General features: G+C 50.8%; 1 protein-coding gene across 2 annotated transcripts; it reads right to left on the bottom strand.

The window, feature by feature from the left end:
- Positions 1-3269: 3269 nt before the first annotated feature.
- On the bottom strand, positions 3270-15653 carry LOC149523073 (uncharacterized). Of its 2 annotated transcripts, XM_089771265.1 has the most exons (8): positions 15201-15653; positions 13094-13189; positions 12788-12859; positions 12455-12477; positions 11651-11766; positions 11040-11099; positions 6315-6425; positions 3270-6008 (listed from the first exon to the last, which is right to left on the bottom strand). In XM_089771265.1, exons 1-8 carry the CDS (start codon positions 15570-15572, stop codon positions 4588-4590), a joined length of 2271 nt encoding a protein of 756 aa, XP_089627391.1. In that variant the 5' UTR covers positions 15573-15653; the 3' UTR covers positions 3270-4587. The 2 variants fall into 2 exon arrangements, with proteins under 2 accessions (XP_089627391.1, XP_089627392.1); XM_089771266.1 differs by lacking the exon at positions 12788-12859.
- Between the last annotated feature and the right edge of the window lie 319 nt (positions 15654-15972).

Raw genomic sequence — 15972 nt, 5'->3', positions numbered from 1 at the left:
AGACGTGGCGTTTCTGCCCGGTTTCACTCAGGGGACCTTCCCTTGCTGCTACCGACTCTTCTCCTGTTACTTGAGAGACTGAAATGGGGCCAGTCTTGTGGTAAAAGAGGCCAGTGTGCCCAGGCCTCCCCACACAGACCAGAGCGCCCCACTGGGGACAGGACAGAGCCTTGAATCAAGCATTTGAGAACACGCTGATCCTCTATCCTGTGACAGGGTATTGCAGGAGGGGCTCTGCATACAGAGTGGCTAGCTCCGTTGGTATAGTATATGACTCTTAATTTCAGAGTCATAGGTTCAAGCCCCATGCTAGACAATGCCCTCCCTTCAGTTATGTTCTCTGCATACAAGGCAATTCAGTCTTAGCTTTCTCAAGCTCTCAGGTAGGAAAAGTCTCTGATTTCTCTAGTAGAACCCAGGAGGAAGGACACTAACTGACATGTCCAGCCTCATAGGAGAGCAGAAACAAATTTCCCCCAACCAAGAAAAGGGGGGGAAAAAACCCCTCTCAATATCTGATTACTCCCCTTCAGCACTCTGAAGCTTCCTGTCCTTTGGCATCAGCTCTGTGATGGGACAATAAGAGCATGTCTGCACTGGAGTGCTATTTGGAAATAAAGTGCCTGTCTACACAGCAAGCTGTTATTTCTAATTAAGTACAAGTTGGCAGGCTTCCTACTCTGACTCCAGTAACCTCCATTTCATGAAGAGTAAGGGAAGTCAAAGGGAAAGGTCTCTTCCTGTCAATAGCACCCAAAGCCAAGTTAAGCTATTTTGACTTCAGACTTCAGCTACACAAACAAGTACCTGAAGTTGTGTATCTTAGTTTGACTTTTGCCCTGCTGTGTAAACATGCCCTAAATGAGCTACTAGTTAAGAAGCTGGCAAAGGATCCCTTCCCATGGTATTATAGCGCCAGGGAAGGGTACACACCGGGGCAGAAGGCAAAGCAGCTGGGGCTGCGTGAGAGACTGGAGTGGGCCTGAGGGTGCAGAGAAGGAATTGAATGGAGAAAGGGGGGGGCTCTTTCCACCTGGGTTTGACACAGACCTTTTGCATGGCAGACAAATAGGATAACACCACAGAGCAGAAACAAAAGGCAGAGGAAATTTTTCAATGAAAGCTTCAAACCCCTCACTTGCAGGAACCGTTTACATCCATCGACATTTACAAAATGCTTCCCCACAAACATCTTTCCAGCCTGTGTGTGTCTGGGAAAGATTTCTGCCAAGCCCGGTCCCAGCCCACTGGTCAGAACCCCCTCAGAAACAGGACACCCTCACTCCCAGCCATGTCCCCGCCCAGGTGAGGAAGGTGAAATGAGCCAGAGGCTGCTGCCCGCTGGGTCAACAGAAGAGTGGGTTGACTGTTCTCAGGGACACCACAGCAACATCCCTGCTTCCCCCTCGGAGGGGATTTCCTCAGGGCCAGACAGAGCCATTCCAGCACCCTGGGTAGTCAGGTTAATTGTACCCTGCGTTGGGGAAGGGCGCAAGCATGGCCCAGCCCTTGCCCGGAATGTGGGAGAGGGCGCACGGAGCTGGCGGTGGCCGGAGGCATGTGCCTTGCCTGGCCACCGCTGGTGCTCAGCCTGGTGCCACAGAGAGCAGACCGAGCCTGACCGTGCAAGGGCCTCGTAGCCGTGGGGGGAAGGGTGCTGCTGGCCAGTGCTGCGGGGATTAACGCAGCCCCTGTCTTGGGCGGCCGCTGTAGGGTGACTGGTGGGAGCTGCTGCAGCTTGCAATACAGGCGCGTGGCACCTGAAGGCAGTTATCAGCTGTAAGGGTTGCACAGCACCCCTTATATCAGGCGCCCCAGGCAGCTGCCCAGCTAGCCCATGCCTTAATCCGGCCCTGGATTTCCTGCATAGAACGGCACAAGCCCCAGCCTCCAGAAGAGGGGTTCCCAGTTGGGGATCTCCGGTAGCAGCCATGGGATGGTGGGAGCCAGTTACTGCAGAGCAAAGGACACCAGGGCTATGTCTACACTCGTGGCTTCTTGCACAAGTACAGCCGTTTTGGGGCAAGAATCAGCAGAGTGTCCACACTGCCTGCCTGCTCTTGCTCAAGGAAATTTACAGTACCGCATGGTAAGAGAGAGCTTCTTGCGCAAGAGCGACGCTCTTTTTTAAACAGGTGTAAGCCCTCTTGCGCAGGAGCCCCTACTCAAGAGGGCAGTGTGGACGCTCGGCAGGGATTTCTTGTGCAAGAAAGCCCTATGACTAAAATGACCATCAGAGCTTTCTTGCGCAAGAGAGCACCTACACTGCCATGGGCGCTCTTGCACAAAAGCACAGCTCGCAGATGGCAGTGTGAATGTTTTCTTGCACAAGAACCCTTGCACAAGATGTTCTTGTGCAAGAAGCCACGAGTGTAGACATAGCTCAGGAGTGGGAGAAACTAACCATCTGCTTTATTTGCAAAGGAGAAACAAAGACAAACTCTTGTCCCCATCTCCACCCCCCTCAGCCTGGCACTTTGCACCCCAGCCAGGGCCGGATTAACGCATGGGCTAGCAGGGGTGCCAACCTATGAAGGCACCTGATTGAAGTGGTAAGGGATGCCGCATCAGGTGCCCCCATAGGTTGCCACCCTGGGGCAGAGATGTGCATGCAGCACGCGCCCGCTGCCCAGGGTGCAAGAACCCTGCAACCAGCCCAACTCTCCCAGGCACCCCCAGAGAGCAGCACTCACATATGGGGGGCAGGAAAGTGGAGAGACTCCCTGAGACACCAACTCAAAAGGAATCTTTCTGGGTAGGTCTGCACTGAGATAGCAGCCCAGTGGCCAGGCTGTAGCTAGCCCAGCTCAGCTGTACCTGGCCTGGAGAGTTTTGGTTGGGAGATTAGAAACCTACAGACAGGGGCATCTCTGGGAGGTGGGGGGGATGTCACCATGTCAGGGCAACGGTCATGCCCCCCCATCTTCCTTTGCTCCAGCCCCGCCACTGAGATATACTGACCATTGTCATTGCTTAAACTGCACACAGAGCTTGTGGCAAAGGCTAGCATATGGTTAAAATACAATGAACATTCTGGTAAGTTATCAGAGGGGGAGCCGTGTTAGTCTGAATCTGCAAAAGCGGCGAGGAGTCCTGTGGCACCTTATGCTCCAACACTTCAGTTAGCCTATAAGCTGCCACAGGACTCCTCGCCGCTTTTATTCTGGTAAGTTCTCGTTTGTGTTGTGCTGTCTGCACATCTAACTAACCAGAGATCAAAGTGCATGACCCGATGGCCTTCACAGAGAGACAAAACCCACAACACAGGGTAGGTTATTCAACACGTTCACATTTATAAGAGTGAAACATAAGGAAATCTTTTAAGCCTCAGAATCTAGGAAATAAATAAACTTACTCGTTTTCTTCTGCAGTGGCTAAACCTGCTTTATTTCTTGCCTCATTACATGTCTGTGTTAGTTAAAAAGTTCTATATGTCATTGTACTAAAACAAAAACACAAGTTCACCTGAACAAATGATCTGGAGTAGTCCAGAAAAGCCCAGCAGGAACTATACCCAGAGATGGAACCAGGGCTCTGAGATGGGACCAGTCACACTCTGCTGGGAGGTTCATTGGGATTTCCCTGTCCACACCAGGTCTTTCTCCTGCAGCCCTCAGACACCGGACTTAGGACCACAGAAACCACACTGGGATTCCTGAGTATGGGGAGCCCAGGCCACTGGTCAGTGACCCTTGGGGTGCATCTACACAGCAGCCTTATTTCGGAATTACAGTGCATGTCTACACCGCAAGCCATTATTTGGAAATAACATCCACCTGGAAGACTTGGTCTTTTGACCAGGCTGCATCTGAAGGAAGGAGCCAAAGACCCCAGGGTGGGGGAGAGCCCTGGTTTGGAGGGGTAGCTGGGAAAGAGGTTTTAGGGGGAGTTTGTAAAAGTTTGTACTGAAGTTTCAGTGGAGCACTAACAAAACATTGTTTGTTACCTTTGAGTCTGTAACCTGCTTTGCTCTGCCTGTTCTCACTTATCACTACTTAACTCACAGAGCTTGTACTTAATAAAACCACTTTTACTTACTATCAAGCCCAGTGTAAACAATTACTACCTATGGGAGCAATCGGTGTGCACTTTCCCCTTTCATTACTAAATGGGGCTTACCCCATTCTTTGGGGTTTGATCCCATTTGGGGAGTGCTATCCCAGGAAGCTGGGCCCTAAACTGCTCTCTCCTCAGACCTGAAGAGGTTCAGCATCTGTAGCACTGCTCAGAGGCGGGGGTGGGGGCAGGAATCTCAGCTCAGGGGAGACTAAGGAGCTGAACCAGCAGGACCAGGTGGTGAGAAGCCCCAGAGAGTAGAAAGGTGAGTGGCAGTGGCCAGGTCAGTACCCCAGGAGGCCCTTCCAGAGAGGTCTTCTGAGACCACAGCCACTTGGCCAGGCAGCTTAAAGGGAACTCAGGTTATATGTTTCTCCCCTCTGTGGCTCCTCCAAAGGCTAAGAAGATTTGAGCTCTGACTGAAGCTTTCCCCACAGTCAGAATAACTGAACGGTTTTCTCCTCTCTGTGGACTGTCTAATCTTTAACAAAGTCTGACCTGTGTTTGAAGCCTTTTCTGCAATCAGAGCTTTTATAAGGCGACACTCTTGTATGTATTCTGATAGCTAGTAATGCAGGAGCACTGACTGAAGCTTTTCCCACAGTCAGAGCAATTGAAAAGTTTCTTTCCTGTGTGGGTTCTCTTATGGTATAAAAGGCTTGAGCTGCGACTGAAGCTTTTCCCGCAGTCAGAGCAACTGTAAGGTTTCTCTCCTGTGTGGATCCTGCTATGGATAACAAGGTCTGCGTTTCTTTTGAAGCTTTTCCCGCAGTCAGAGCAATTGAAAGGTCTCTCTCCTGTGTGGGTCCTCCTATGGGCAACAAGAATTGAGCTACTACTGAAGTTTTTCCCGCAGTCAGAGCAAGTGAAGGGTTTCTCTCCTGTGTGGGTCCTCCTATGGTTAAGAAGGTGTGAGCTTCTTCTGAAGCTTTTCCCACACTCAGAGCAGCTGAAGGGTTTCTCTCCTGTGTGGGTAATCCTATGTCTAACAAGGTCTGAGCTGAAACTGAAGCTTTGTCCACAGTCAGAGCAATGGAAAGGTTTCTCTCCTGTGTGGCTCTTCCTATGGGTAACAAGGTTTGACTTCTGACTGAAGCTTTTCCCGCAGTCAGAGCAATTGAAAGGTTTCTCTCCTGTGTGGATCCTCCAATGGTTAATAAGTTCTCCATTACTACTGAAGCTTTTCCCACAGTCAGAGCAGTAGAAGGGTTTTTCCCCTGTGTGGGTCCTGCTATGTCTAACAAGGTTTGAAATCTGACTGAAGCTTTTCTCGCAGTCAGAGCAATTGAAAGGTTTCTCCCCTGTGTGGCTCCTCCTATGGGCAACAAGGTATGAGCTACTACTGAAGTTTTTCCCGCAGTCAGAGCAAGTGAAGGGTTTCTCTCCTGTGTGGCTCTTCCTATGGGTAACAAGGTTTGACTTCTGACTGAAGTTTTTCCCACACGCAGAGCAATTGAAAGGCTTCTCTCCTGTGTGAGCCATCCTATGGATAACCAAGTGTGAGTTTGTACTGAAGTTTTTCCCACAGTCAGAGCAGTTATGGGGTGTGTCTCTTGTATGTATTTTCTGATGGTTTGTAAAGTGTGAGTGCTCACTGAAGCTTTTCCCAGAGTCAGAGCACTTGAAGGGCTTCTCTCCCGTATGGACCCTTTGATGTTCAGTAAGAGTTTCACAGTCACTACACGTGCAGGGTGACTGTTGATGGGGGATTTCCTGTTGGACGGTTTCTGTATTTCTTTTCTCCCGTGTGCTCCTGGAGGTACCCTGTCCCTCTCCTAGATGATTTCCCTGCTGCTTTTCTGGGCTATGCTGACTCTCACAGCTCTCTCCTTGCTCACGTATCTGGAAAACATGTCCTTCAGATCGTCTCAATAATAGTCCACATGGAGACACTTGCTCCAGTTCTTCCTGCTGAAGACTCTTTTCATGGTTCTCAGTCAGTGTCCCGTCACCTGTTGGAATAGAGGAATGATCCAGACAGGAGTTATTCTCCACGATGAACTGCAAGGAAACTCTAAAAGAGGAATAGAAAAGGGGACACACGCTCAAATAATGGTCAAATTATCATGAGCTGAGTTCGTTGTCCTCCTTCACAACCCGTCCACAGAGAAGAGAACCCAGCCTTTCCTCGCTCACCACACTCTTACTGGAGTTGAAGACAAGCTGAACAGTCAGTCAGACTTCATGAAAACACACAAGTTACATCTGCTATAAGGAGACAGAAATTGGTTTCTGAGTCAGTTTAACTGATTGCTCACCTGTCTGGGTGTTGCTGATGATCTCCCCTTCCTCACAGCTCGGAGGATCTGGGATCCGCAGCTCCTCTTGCTCCACCCAGGAGATCACATCAGTTTCGGAGACTGGAAATGCTGTTTGAAGAACAAAAAACCAAGTGCTGATCTTGTTCATTAAGGTCTTTGCCATTCCTGCTTTCAGAGCCAGGATCCGAGTCACCGACCCAGAGAGGCTCCGTTCCCCACCTTGCAGAGACTGGGCTCTGGCTGGTACAAGATCCCAGGACACACTCACCTGCAGTAAAGATGCATCACTCCCCCACCTTGGGAATGGCCCAGCTCATTCCCCAGGGCAGCTAAGTGCTCTGCTGCACTCTCTAGGGTACAACTCAGACCCCCTCACAGCCCGGTCTATCCGCCCGGAATCCCACAGTTGGACAGGAACACACTGCTCAGAAGGGGAGCTCTAGTGAGGGCATGAAGGTGTGACACCAAGGTCCCCAGGTAGGGCTCAGACAGCAGCTGCCACATGGCAGGTCACTAGAACTTGGAGATGAAGGACCCCGCAGATGTCTAGCTCCCCAAGCTCTGTCCACAAAACCCCTGGCTGGTGGGCTGGGCTTGCCCTGATCTTTGGCTCAGACGTTCTACTTGGGCCAGGAGGAGGCAGAGGAAGTTGCCTGAGCATCTAAGTGAATCCTTGGCTGGTTGCTTCACGCCCTGCCTATGTGTCACACTCCTGATCCCAACGGCCTGTGTATGGGTGGGCCCTGCCAGCTGCCCACAACAGTTGCCATTCCCATGGCTGCCCAGGGTGGCGCTGGGCTTCTGTTGGGGCAAGCCAGGGCGGAGCTGGGCCGTGCTGCTTCCCTGGTGCTTGTGACTGTTGCTCAGCTCCCCCTCTGCAACCTCCATTCTACTCTGCCAGCAGCAGCCTTTGTGTGGTTTCCCAGTCTGGCTCTTGTGGCCAGCCTGGCCTTTGATTTGGTGCCCCTCCAGGGTTGCACTGAATCTATCACCTTTACACCTTGTGAGTGTGTTTCCCTCAGCTTTGGCCCACCCCTTCTTGGAACTTCATTTTCTGTTCAGAAGATCCACCTGGGACATGACCATGGAGATCACTGTGCTACTGCTGTTAAATAAGATAATCATAGTCATCACATCAGAACATTCCCATTGACGTGGCACCCAGCACACTTCGCAAAAGGTTTATTGCAGCTGTGTATGTCCATTCTTTTTGAACTAGAACAGGCTGGGCTTTGGCAGAATGGTGGAACACTGGGGACCAACTAACCAGGAAAGCGCATTCCTGAGCAGGAAGAGGCCAATCAACACACATCTCCACAGTAACTGGAAAAACAGTCCTAAGAGATGGCTCAGAAAGACACTGACCCTTGTGCACAAGAGCGGGATGAGGGGATAATGAATACGGATGTTTTGTTCAAAATAAACAGGCAGGAGGCTAAGGGGGTAGAACACATGGAACATGCATCTTGTTTGTGTCAATGTAGGAGAAGTCACAAGAGGGGCATGTTGATGCTGGCTGAGGGGCAGCATTCTCACTGCTGACTGACTGGTACCGTTATTGGGTTGGGACAAGTCTCACTATACCTGTGCCTAAGGAGCTGGGACACTAGCATCCTGCTCCTTTTCACAATAAACTTGGCCGAGTGCCTTAGCCTCCAAATGGAGCCTGAATCTTTCTTAGCGGCAACCCTGAGCTGTGCTGCATGGATAAGCCGCAGGCTCTGCCAGTGCTGCTGGCATCAGAGCTCCAGAAAGAGCCACACTGAACAGCCATAACAACGCTCTGTGGCATTAGCAGAAATTCTAATGGCATTGCAGTCGCTGTGGGAAGAAAAATTATCAATCACAGCAGCACTGGGGAACTCTGGTGTAAATCAGGACCCAACTGTGCTATTGGGGTGCACATATGAAGCTAAGCATTATCACTCTTTAATGTAGGTATCTTTCCCAGCCCTGAGAAATAGGGACACACTATAATAGCTATTAAAGAGAGAGGTGACTGTACACAGAGGCTGCGTCTAGATTGGAATGATTTTCCACAAATGCTTTCAACAGAAAAGTTTTTCCGTTAAAAGCATTTGTGGAAAAGAGCGTCTAGATTGGCACAGATGCTTTTGCGCAAAAGCATCCGTGTCAATATAGACACGGTTTGGCGCAAGAAAGCTCTGGTGGCCATTTTCGCCATTGGAGCTTTTTTGTGCAAAACAATTTTTACCTATCTACACTGGCCCTCTTGCGCAAAAGCATTTGTGCAAGAGGGCTTTTTCCCGAGCGAGAACATCAGTGTATTTGCGCAAGAAAGCTGACAATCATACATTAGATCGTCAGTGTTCTTGCGCAAATTCAAACGGCCAGTGTAGACAGCTGGCAAGTTTTTGCACAAAAGCAGCCACTTTTGTGCAAAATCTTGCCAGCCTAGAAACAGACAGAGAGTTTAAGGGACTTGATTAAGGTCTCACAGGAAGACTGAGACGGCCAGAGAACTCAACACAGGTTTCCTGAGCATGAAGCCAGACATTCACACAGGAAGAAAAAGTCCCTACTCGAAAATATTTCACTCTAAAAACACAACACAGATGATGTGATTTATCTCCATTGCACACAGAAGCAAGTGAACCCCAGAGAGAATAAAGCTGAACTCTTGAAAGGAAACCCAACCTGTGCCTGAAATGCAAGGAGAGCTCTGCTCACGTTTCTCTACTACAGAGCTACCTCGGACAAAATACTCACAGAGCGTGAACTGCCTCATCCACCCTCCCTCAGCCCCAGCATCCAGCCCCTGTCACAGAGACTAGCTACAGGCAGAAAGGACTTAGGGAACTGCACCCACCTTCCACTGGCTCAGCCCACTGCCACTAGGGGAACCTGCAGGCACAAAGATCAGACAGACCAAGAGCCAGACCCAGACCTCTAGTACCTGCTGTTCCTGCCTGAGCCCTTCTACTCACACCTCCAGTCAAGGCATAAGATGGGAAAGATAGGGGGGAAGCGCACTGAGACCTTAGCTGTGGGAAGAGCAGCTCCACTGTTACGCCCCTCAACCTGCTTTCCCTGGCAGGCAGTATGGAGGGGACAGTCTTTCACAGAAGAGCCAGGATTATTGGGGCAGATACTCATGATATTGGGGGCAAAGACAATGAATGATATTGAACCAAACCCAACCCAGCAACTCCAGAGCCCACCCAGCTTCCGATACCCGAGGGGACAGGAATCCTTACTCAGCCAGTTCACAGCCTCATAATTCTCCTGCATCACATCCCTGTAGAGGGCTCTCTGGCCTGGGTCCAGCAAAGCCTATTCCTCCTCAGAGAAATACACAGCCACCTCCTGGAAGCTAACCAGCTCCGCCACAGCCATTTCCTGTCCCTGGCTCTGAAGGCCGGGGGCTGAGCTAGAGACAGACATGGCTGTTCTGCAGCCTGGCAGGGGGAGAAGGTGAATTGGAGACATTTCAGAAGGGGCTTTAATCCTTTCCACACCCCCATTCTCCCCACACTCTGTCCCTAGTGACGTGACACACGTGTTAGATTCTACCACTGTGGACAAAAGTTTTAGTCTAGATATTCCATTAACAGCGCACGGGACTTAGATCCCAAATCCATATTCATTTCTCTCTGCACCTGGCTTGAGTTACAAGATTACTGCATCTGCAACAATGGGATATAGTTCTCAGCACCCAGTGTTTCTGATAACAAGCCACATATTCATCTGCCTGAACATGGACATAGGTTAAATGCAGGCTGTTGTATTTGAAAGCCTTAGTCTTCATTCACAGATTTGCAGCATAAACATTGCTCTCATCTCACAGAAATGTTATAATCCCTTTCCAAAACAGAGAATCAGTGAAGGTAAGCATCTGAATGGTGGTGTTATTATTAAATACGTGTGCTTATTATTAAACACTTGCGCTGAGTGTTTGCAGGATGAGATCTTAAGATTCATGGGATCAGAAGATATCCTCAGTTATGCAGTCTGACCCCCTCAGTGGCACAAGCCATTACACTTAGTCCAGTTACCCAGGCACAAAGCTCGGTTTCCCCACAGTGTATTTTCTAGAAAGTCCCCCCAGTGATTTCAAGACATCAAGAGATGGGAGAATCCACCAGCTCTTTGTTCATTTGTTTCAGCAGCTAAACCGCTTCCCCATCAAACATTTGTGCCTCTTTTCTTGTCTAACATAGTCTGGCTTCACCTTTCAATTATTGGCTCTCACTGAGCCGTATCCACTCGACAGGGTGGGTAATTTATTTTCATGGGGTGGCCAAACGGAAAGTGGCTGAGAGCTGCACTCTTCCATGACATAAATGCAGGAAATGGAGGATCCGGGATGGGCACTGGGAGGAGGAGGATGCATGGGGTAACGGTTTGGGATACAGGACAGATAGAGGGGTCTAGGAGGGAGTTTGGGTGAAGGAGCCTTTCAGCCTATTTATTGTTTGAAACCAACCCCATATTGAAACTGACTGAGCAGTGAAATCTGAGCCTGAAGGTGCCGTCTGTTTTGTGCTTTAACTTCACCCCTTTAGCATCACAAACCTATCGACCAGTGTTTCTCCAAATGTCCACAGGTCCCCATGCAGCATATCTGGGGCTCCTCATTGATCACTGGGTGATTTAGGGCATTGATCACTGGGTTTGGTTGGTAACTCCAATGACAATCCCATGAACATGTTTTCACAGGAATTCTCACATCACTTAAAGAATTTCCACCAGCAAACTCACCTTGTCTGAAAGCTCCAAGGGATTTTCCTCTTGCTCTCTCCAGTGCAGAGGGCAGAGTGTCTAGTGGGGGAAGGGATAAGAGAGGTGAGATTCCAGGCTCTCCTATTCATAACAATGTCCCACTCTGAACTCTGGATTTCAATTCTATCAGAGACACACTCAGGTATTTAGTATGAAAGAGTCTGAAACTTTCATTTCCTCTCTCACTCGGGCACCTTCCAGCAATGGAGCCAACATCCCTGCAGCCTCACACCTGTCCCAGGAGAGACAAGCTGAAAATGAGATTTACTCTTCCCTCCTCAGCCCCTTCCACTTGGTTTCCCATTCACTTACTGCCTCTTGTCATAACCTGGAGCTGTGGTGGCGGAACACGTGGCCATCACAGTAACTTAGCCATTTTGATCTCTGAATGGGAGGTTCAGTGTTTGCAAACCTCTGGTTCTATCTGCAAGCAGTTGACTCTGTTCGCTCAGTGTCTCTAAGGAGAGCAGACTGACAGGGCCATCATTCTCCACGTGGGAATTGAGGCAGGGGAAGTTTGGCTTCAGAGGCCAGATTCAATAGTCTCAGATACTTGAACCGCTTTCCCCTCATCCATCCCTTCCAGGTACCTTTGAATTCCCTCAGAGTCTCCGACAGAGCAATCGTTCTCTGGGAGAAACCTCTGACTTGTTCTTCTAGTTCAGGGGAAATCTCTTCCGGCAGCTGAAATTGTCCCGTCTCACACCTGGACAGAAACAATTCAATGTGATTGTATGTCATTTGCAGCTGATAAGTTCTGGCTAGTAAGTCTCAGCTCTAACAGGCCTGGAGTTAGAATTCCTCCAATTCTCGCAGCCTGAGAACAGGGACAACACATCCCATGGCCATGCAACCTTCCCCTCAAAGATCCCATTTCTGTTCTTCACTTCTGTCCTGTGGAGACTGGCTGGGGGAGTAAAGGGGAATAGAGTCTCCATGGCCAACTCACTCCTTGGCCTCTAGATGCTGAGGGACAGGAGGTTCCCATGTGAAGGGCTGAAGGAATCTGACCACTAGGGATTAGATTGAAACACCAGCTCCCCTCAACCCAGCTCCATCCACACAGGTCTCCAAACAGCCCTCAAGTGGGACAGACTCTTGATCCCTGCTGTCCTGGGCTGAATGTGCTCAGTGCCCAGCAGTGACAGGCCCACGTTCCACCCCACAGTCCTGCGGCAACCAATCCCCAGGGAGGTGACAGCTCTAAGAAACACTTGATCCTGAATGGGGAATTCCAGAGTCTAAAGTGCGAGGATGAGACCCTCAGAATTAAATGCGTCAGAGATATTCATGTCTAACATCTGGCTGTAGAGCTCTGGGGAGATGTGGTGCTAACATCTGCTCCAAGCCTTTTCCCTGCTCTGTGCAGTGTGAGGGGAGTGAGAGCCACGTACCTACTCAGGGCGCTTCTGCCATCCTAGAAAAAAAAGACACAGAAAAGAATCTCAGCCCCATTGGACACACACAGGGGACCTCTGAGAAGGGATATTGAAAACCTGGGAAGAGAGGCCCTGCCCTGGCCCCAGGAACATGGATCCCCTGCGTGAATGGGGCTTTGCCATCTCTAATAGATCTGTGCCTGTAACTCTACAAAGCACAAGAGTCACTCACATGGCAGCAATGCACAAGGTGTTGCACTGAGATCTGACAACTGGGACTGAGCACTTGTGATTCAGAAGCCCCTCTTCGCTGTGTGAGGAGCTGGGATGTCTGTCCCTCAGTCTCACCTGCAAGAATTCACTTCCTGGCTTCTGACATGTCCCCTCCAGCTCACCAATCCCCTCGCTGATACGGGAAATCTGCACAGAGAGGTTCCTGACAGTGTCAATCTGGAACCTCACAACCGCCTCATCTAATTTCGCCAGCTGCAGTCATGCACTGACACGGATGCTCAAGGCCTTTTTACAGCCAGCGATTCATAATCCAGGAGAAACGCAAACAAGCCCAACCTCACCAAGCCCACACAGGAGTCTGCCTCCTAACACAGCCCTCCCACTGCCAGTCCCTGCTGGTCCATAGCCACAAGCACTTACCAGATGCTCCTGGCTTTTCCCTTCTGCTGTTGTTTTCCTTCTCAGCAGCTTTTCTCTCTCCTCCTTCAGAGTCTTCAAATGAGTCTCCAGTTTTTCCTGAAGAAACAGATATAAGCACGAGGGCAAACCACATTAGATGTTGGGAGCCTATTTGTCTGCCTTTAGGAGAGTCCCAGTTTTGTGGAGCTCTGCCTCTGTCCAGTAGGGAGTCAGCCCTGGACATGGCTTTGTCCATAGAAAAATACACAGGAGGAGACTGCGGATGCAGCAGGACACCTACGAGCACGGGGGACAGATCGGTGGTGGCACCTTCATAAAGAATGATGCAGGTGGTTAATAATACTAATCACGTAACCGATTACAATTTTATCAGTGACAGTATTTTTTAACCGGCTGACAGGCAGGGTTGGTAGCGGAAAGGGGCTCTCCTGGGGCCAGGGATCTCTTGCGAGGTCTGCCGGGGTGGCCACAAGAACTGCTGGCCAATGGGAACTCCCGGCACCTGCAGGCTGACATCAGCTGCCAGAGGCAAGTGGGCACGTCAGGGGCAGTGGGGAGTTTAACCGGTAACTGGTACAGATAAACATTAGCTCATCAGTTAACCAGTTTGAACTCTTGCTACAATCCAGTTGAATCCCAGTTCTGCCTGGCATAGACCCGTGCTTCCTGAAACCCTGCTATGGGTGGAGTGAAGGCGCTCGGGGCCCCACACAGCATCCAGCCCAGCAACCTCATCTAGTGCCAGCTGCTGCATCAGAGTTTAACCCCTCATGGAGCAGCCCTGAAGTTCAGCATCCCAGTGGGAAACCTCTTCTCCCTGCTGAGCCTAGGGCTTTATCGAGGCATCTTTTTCTCCTAAGAGCCACACTTCATCGCTGTTCAGTGATGCTGAGGCACAGGGAGCAGTGTAGTCTAACAATTGGACCAGGGTTCAGGACCAAACTCTATCCCTGATCTGTTTGGCGACTATGAGCAACTTGCTGCCCCACCTTCCCTTTCCACAGTTTGTCTAACTGGACTGTGATCTGCTCAGAGCAGGGACTTCCCCGTGCTGGGTATTGTGCAGGGCCTAGATGTCATTGCGGATCTATAAGGCAAATGACAGCTTATTATTCCTGTTCATCCAATCAGTAACAGCTTGTAACCTCCACTTCTCCAGTCCCAAGGCAGCTCACTGACAGAGTGGCCTGTAGCTCCTGTAATCTAAACCTCTCTGATTATTAACACCTTCCCCAGTGCAAACACCCTTCCTGTCACCAGTGAGGGCTGGGTTTAAGGATTTAGAGCCTCAGAGAAACATTTCCCACATCAGGTATCTGTAAAGACTTGACATAAGTTGCCACAAAGCCAGAACATTTACTTTTTACTGCATCTCTTTAATCATGAAGGCTTTACAGATGTGGTCACCAACCAGTAGATTGGGATCTACAGGTAGATCTTGGAGCCTCTGACAGGTGATCTTGACTGGTTTGGCTAAGAGGCTATCAAGTGCAGCACTTCAGCTGCCCCCTCTCCCTCCTGCTGCACATCTCCTGCCCTTTGCCTTGGAGCTGTTTCCTTCTCCCACCCTGCATTCTATCTCCACAAACAGAGGGAGTCTGTAGGCTGCTTTTGAGAGTGGTGCAGGGGCGAGCCTTCCTCAGCCCCACTACACCACCACAGAGGAGCCACCTGTGGTAAGCAGTGTGCAGCTGGAGCCTGTATCCTGAATCCCTGTTCTAGTCATGTACCTCTCCTGCACCCCAAGCCTCTTCTCTAACCCTGAGCCCCCTGAGCTCAAACTCCCTTACAGAGTGTGAACCCCCTCCTGCACTCCAACCCTCTGCCCCCTGCTTGATGAAAGGGAGAAAGGATGGGGAAGGGAGAAGGGATGCAGTGAGCAGAGATGGGGCCCCAGAAAAGGGTCACAAAGGAGGTGGGGCAAGGGTATTTGGGTTTGAGGTAGAATCCTGGATTGCACTTAAATTCAAAAAGTGATACTTTAAAAGGCTGGAGACCACTGCTTTACACTGGTTGGTTCACATCTGTGGCCGGTAACAGTCAGTGAAATTAGCCTGTAATTAAAACCCAATGTTATTTCCCATCACACTGGACAGTCACTCTGTACCTTGTACTCCTGGGCAGCTTCCTGTAAGGGCACCACCATGTGAGCCTGGGATCTGTCACACACCACACAGATGGGAGTTTGATCCGCTTCACAGAACAGCTTCAGAACCTTCTGGTGCTCCCCACACACCCCGTCCCATCTTGCTCTCTTTGATGACTGGAAACTCAGCGGCTTGGCTAGTTCCACCATGTTTCCCAGCTGCCGGTTGGGCTGGAGGGGTTCCTGCTGCTCAGTGTCTCTGCCCTGAGGGCTGAAGGGGACCTGGCAGGAATTGTGCCCACACTCCAGAGTGACAGGGGCTGTGAAATCCTCCAGACAGACGGGACGCGGCGCTTCCTCCCGGACACTTTCCACAGAGCTCTCTGCAGCCATGGCTGCCTCTGGGCTGAGGGTCGTGTCACTCTCCTGAGCTCAGCAATGGAGGGGCAGGTCCGGGGGGGGGAGGGAGAGGCGTGAGGCATCAGCACTGAGGACAAAAAAACCCATCAAATTTAAAAATCAAAAAAGCCCCAAAAGCTTCCCCCCCCCAGCAGGGTCTCCATTGGGCCTCCCCCGCCCCCCCATCGCTGTGCCCCTCATGGCAGGGCCCTCCCCACCCTGTGTTCAAATCCCCCCCCCGCACACTCTGCAGCCCCCTCACAGCAACAGGAAGCGCCAACAGCCCGGGGGGGGGGGCGACCGCAGCGGCGGGAGAGGCCATCGCCCAGCCGGACCCGCCCCCAACGGGCACGCCCCAATACCCAGCCCCTCCCCCACCCCGCAGCGAGTAACG

The sequence above is a fragment of the Pelodiscus sinensis genome, chromosome 19, assembly GCF_052426305.1.
Source record: "Pelodiscus sinensis isolate ZL-2025 chromosome 19, ASM5242630v1, whole genome shotgun sequence".
In the NCBI taxonomy this organism is placed as follows: domain Eukaryota; kingdom Metazoa; phylum Chordata; order Testudines; family Trionychidae; genus Pelodiscus; species Pelodiscus sinensis.
The sequence above is the reverse complement of the archived record's forward strand: the minus strand, read 5'-3'. Positions and strand labels throughout refer to the sequence as shown.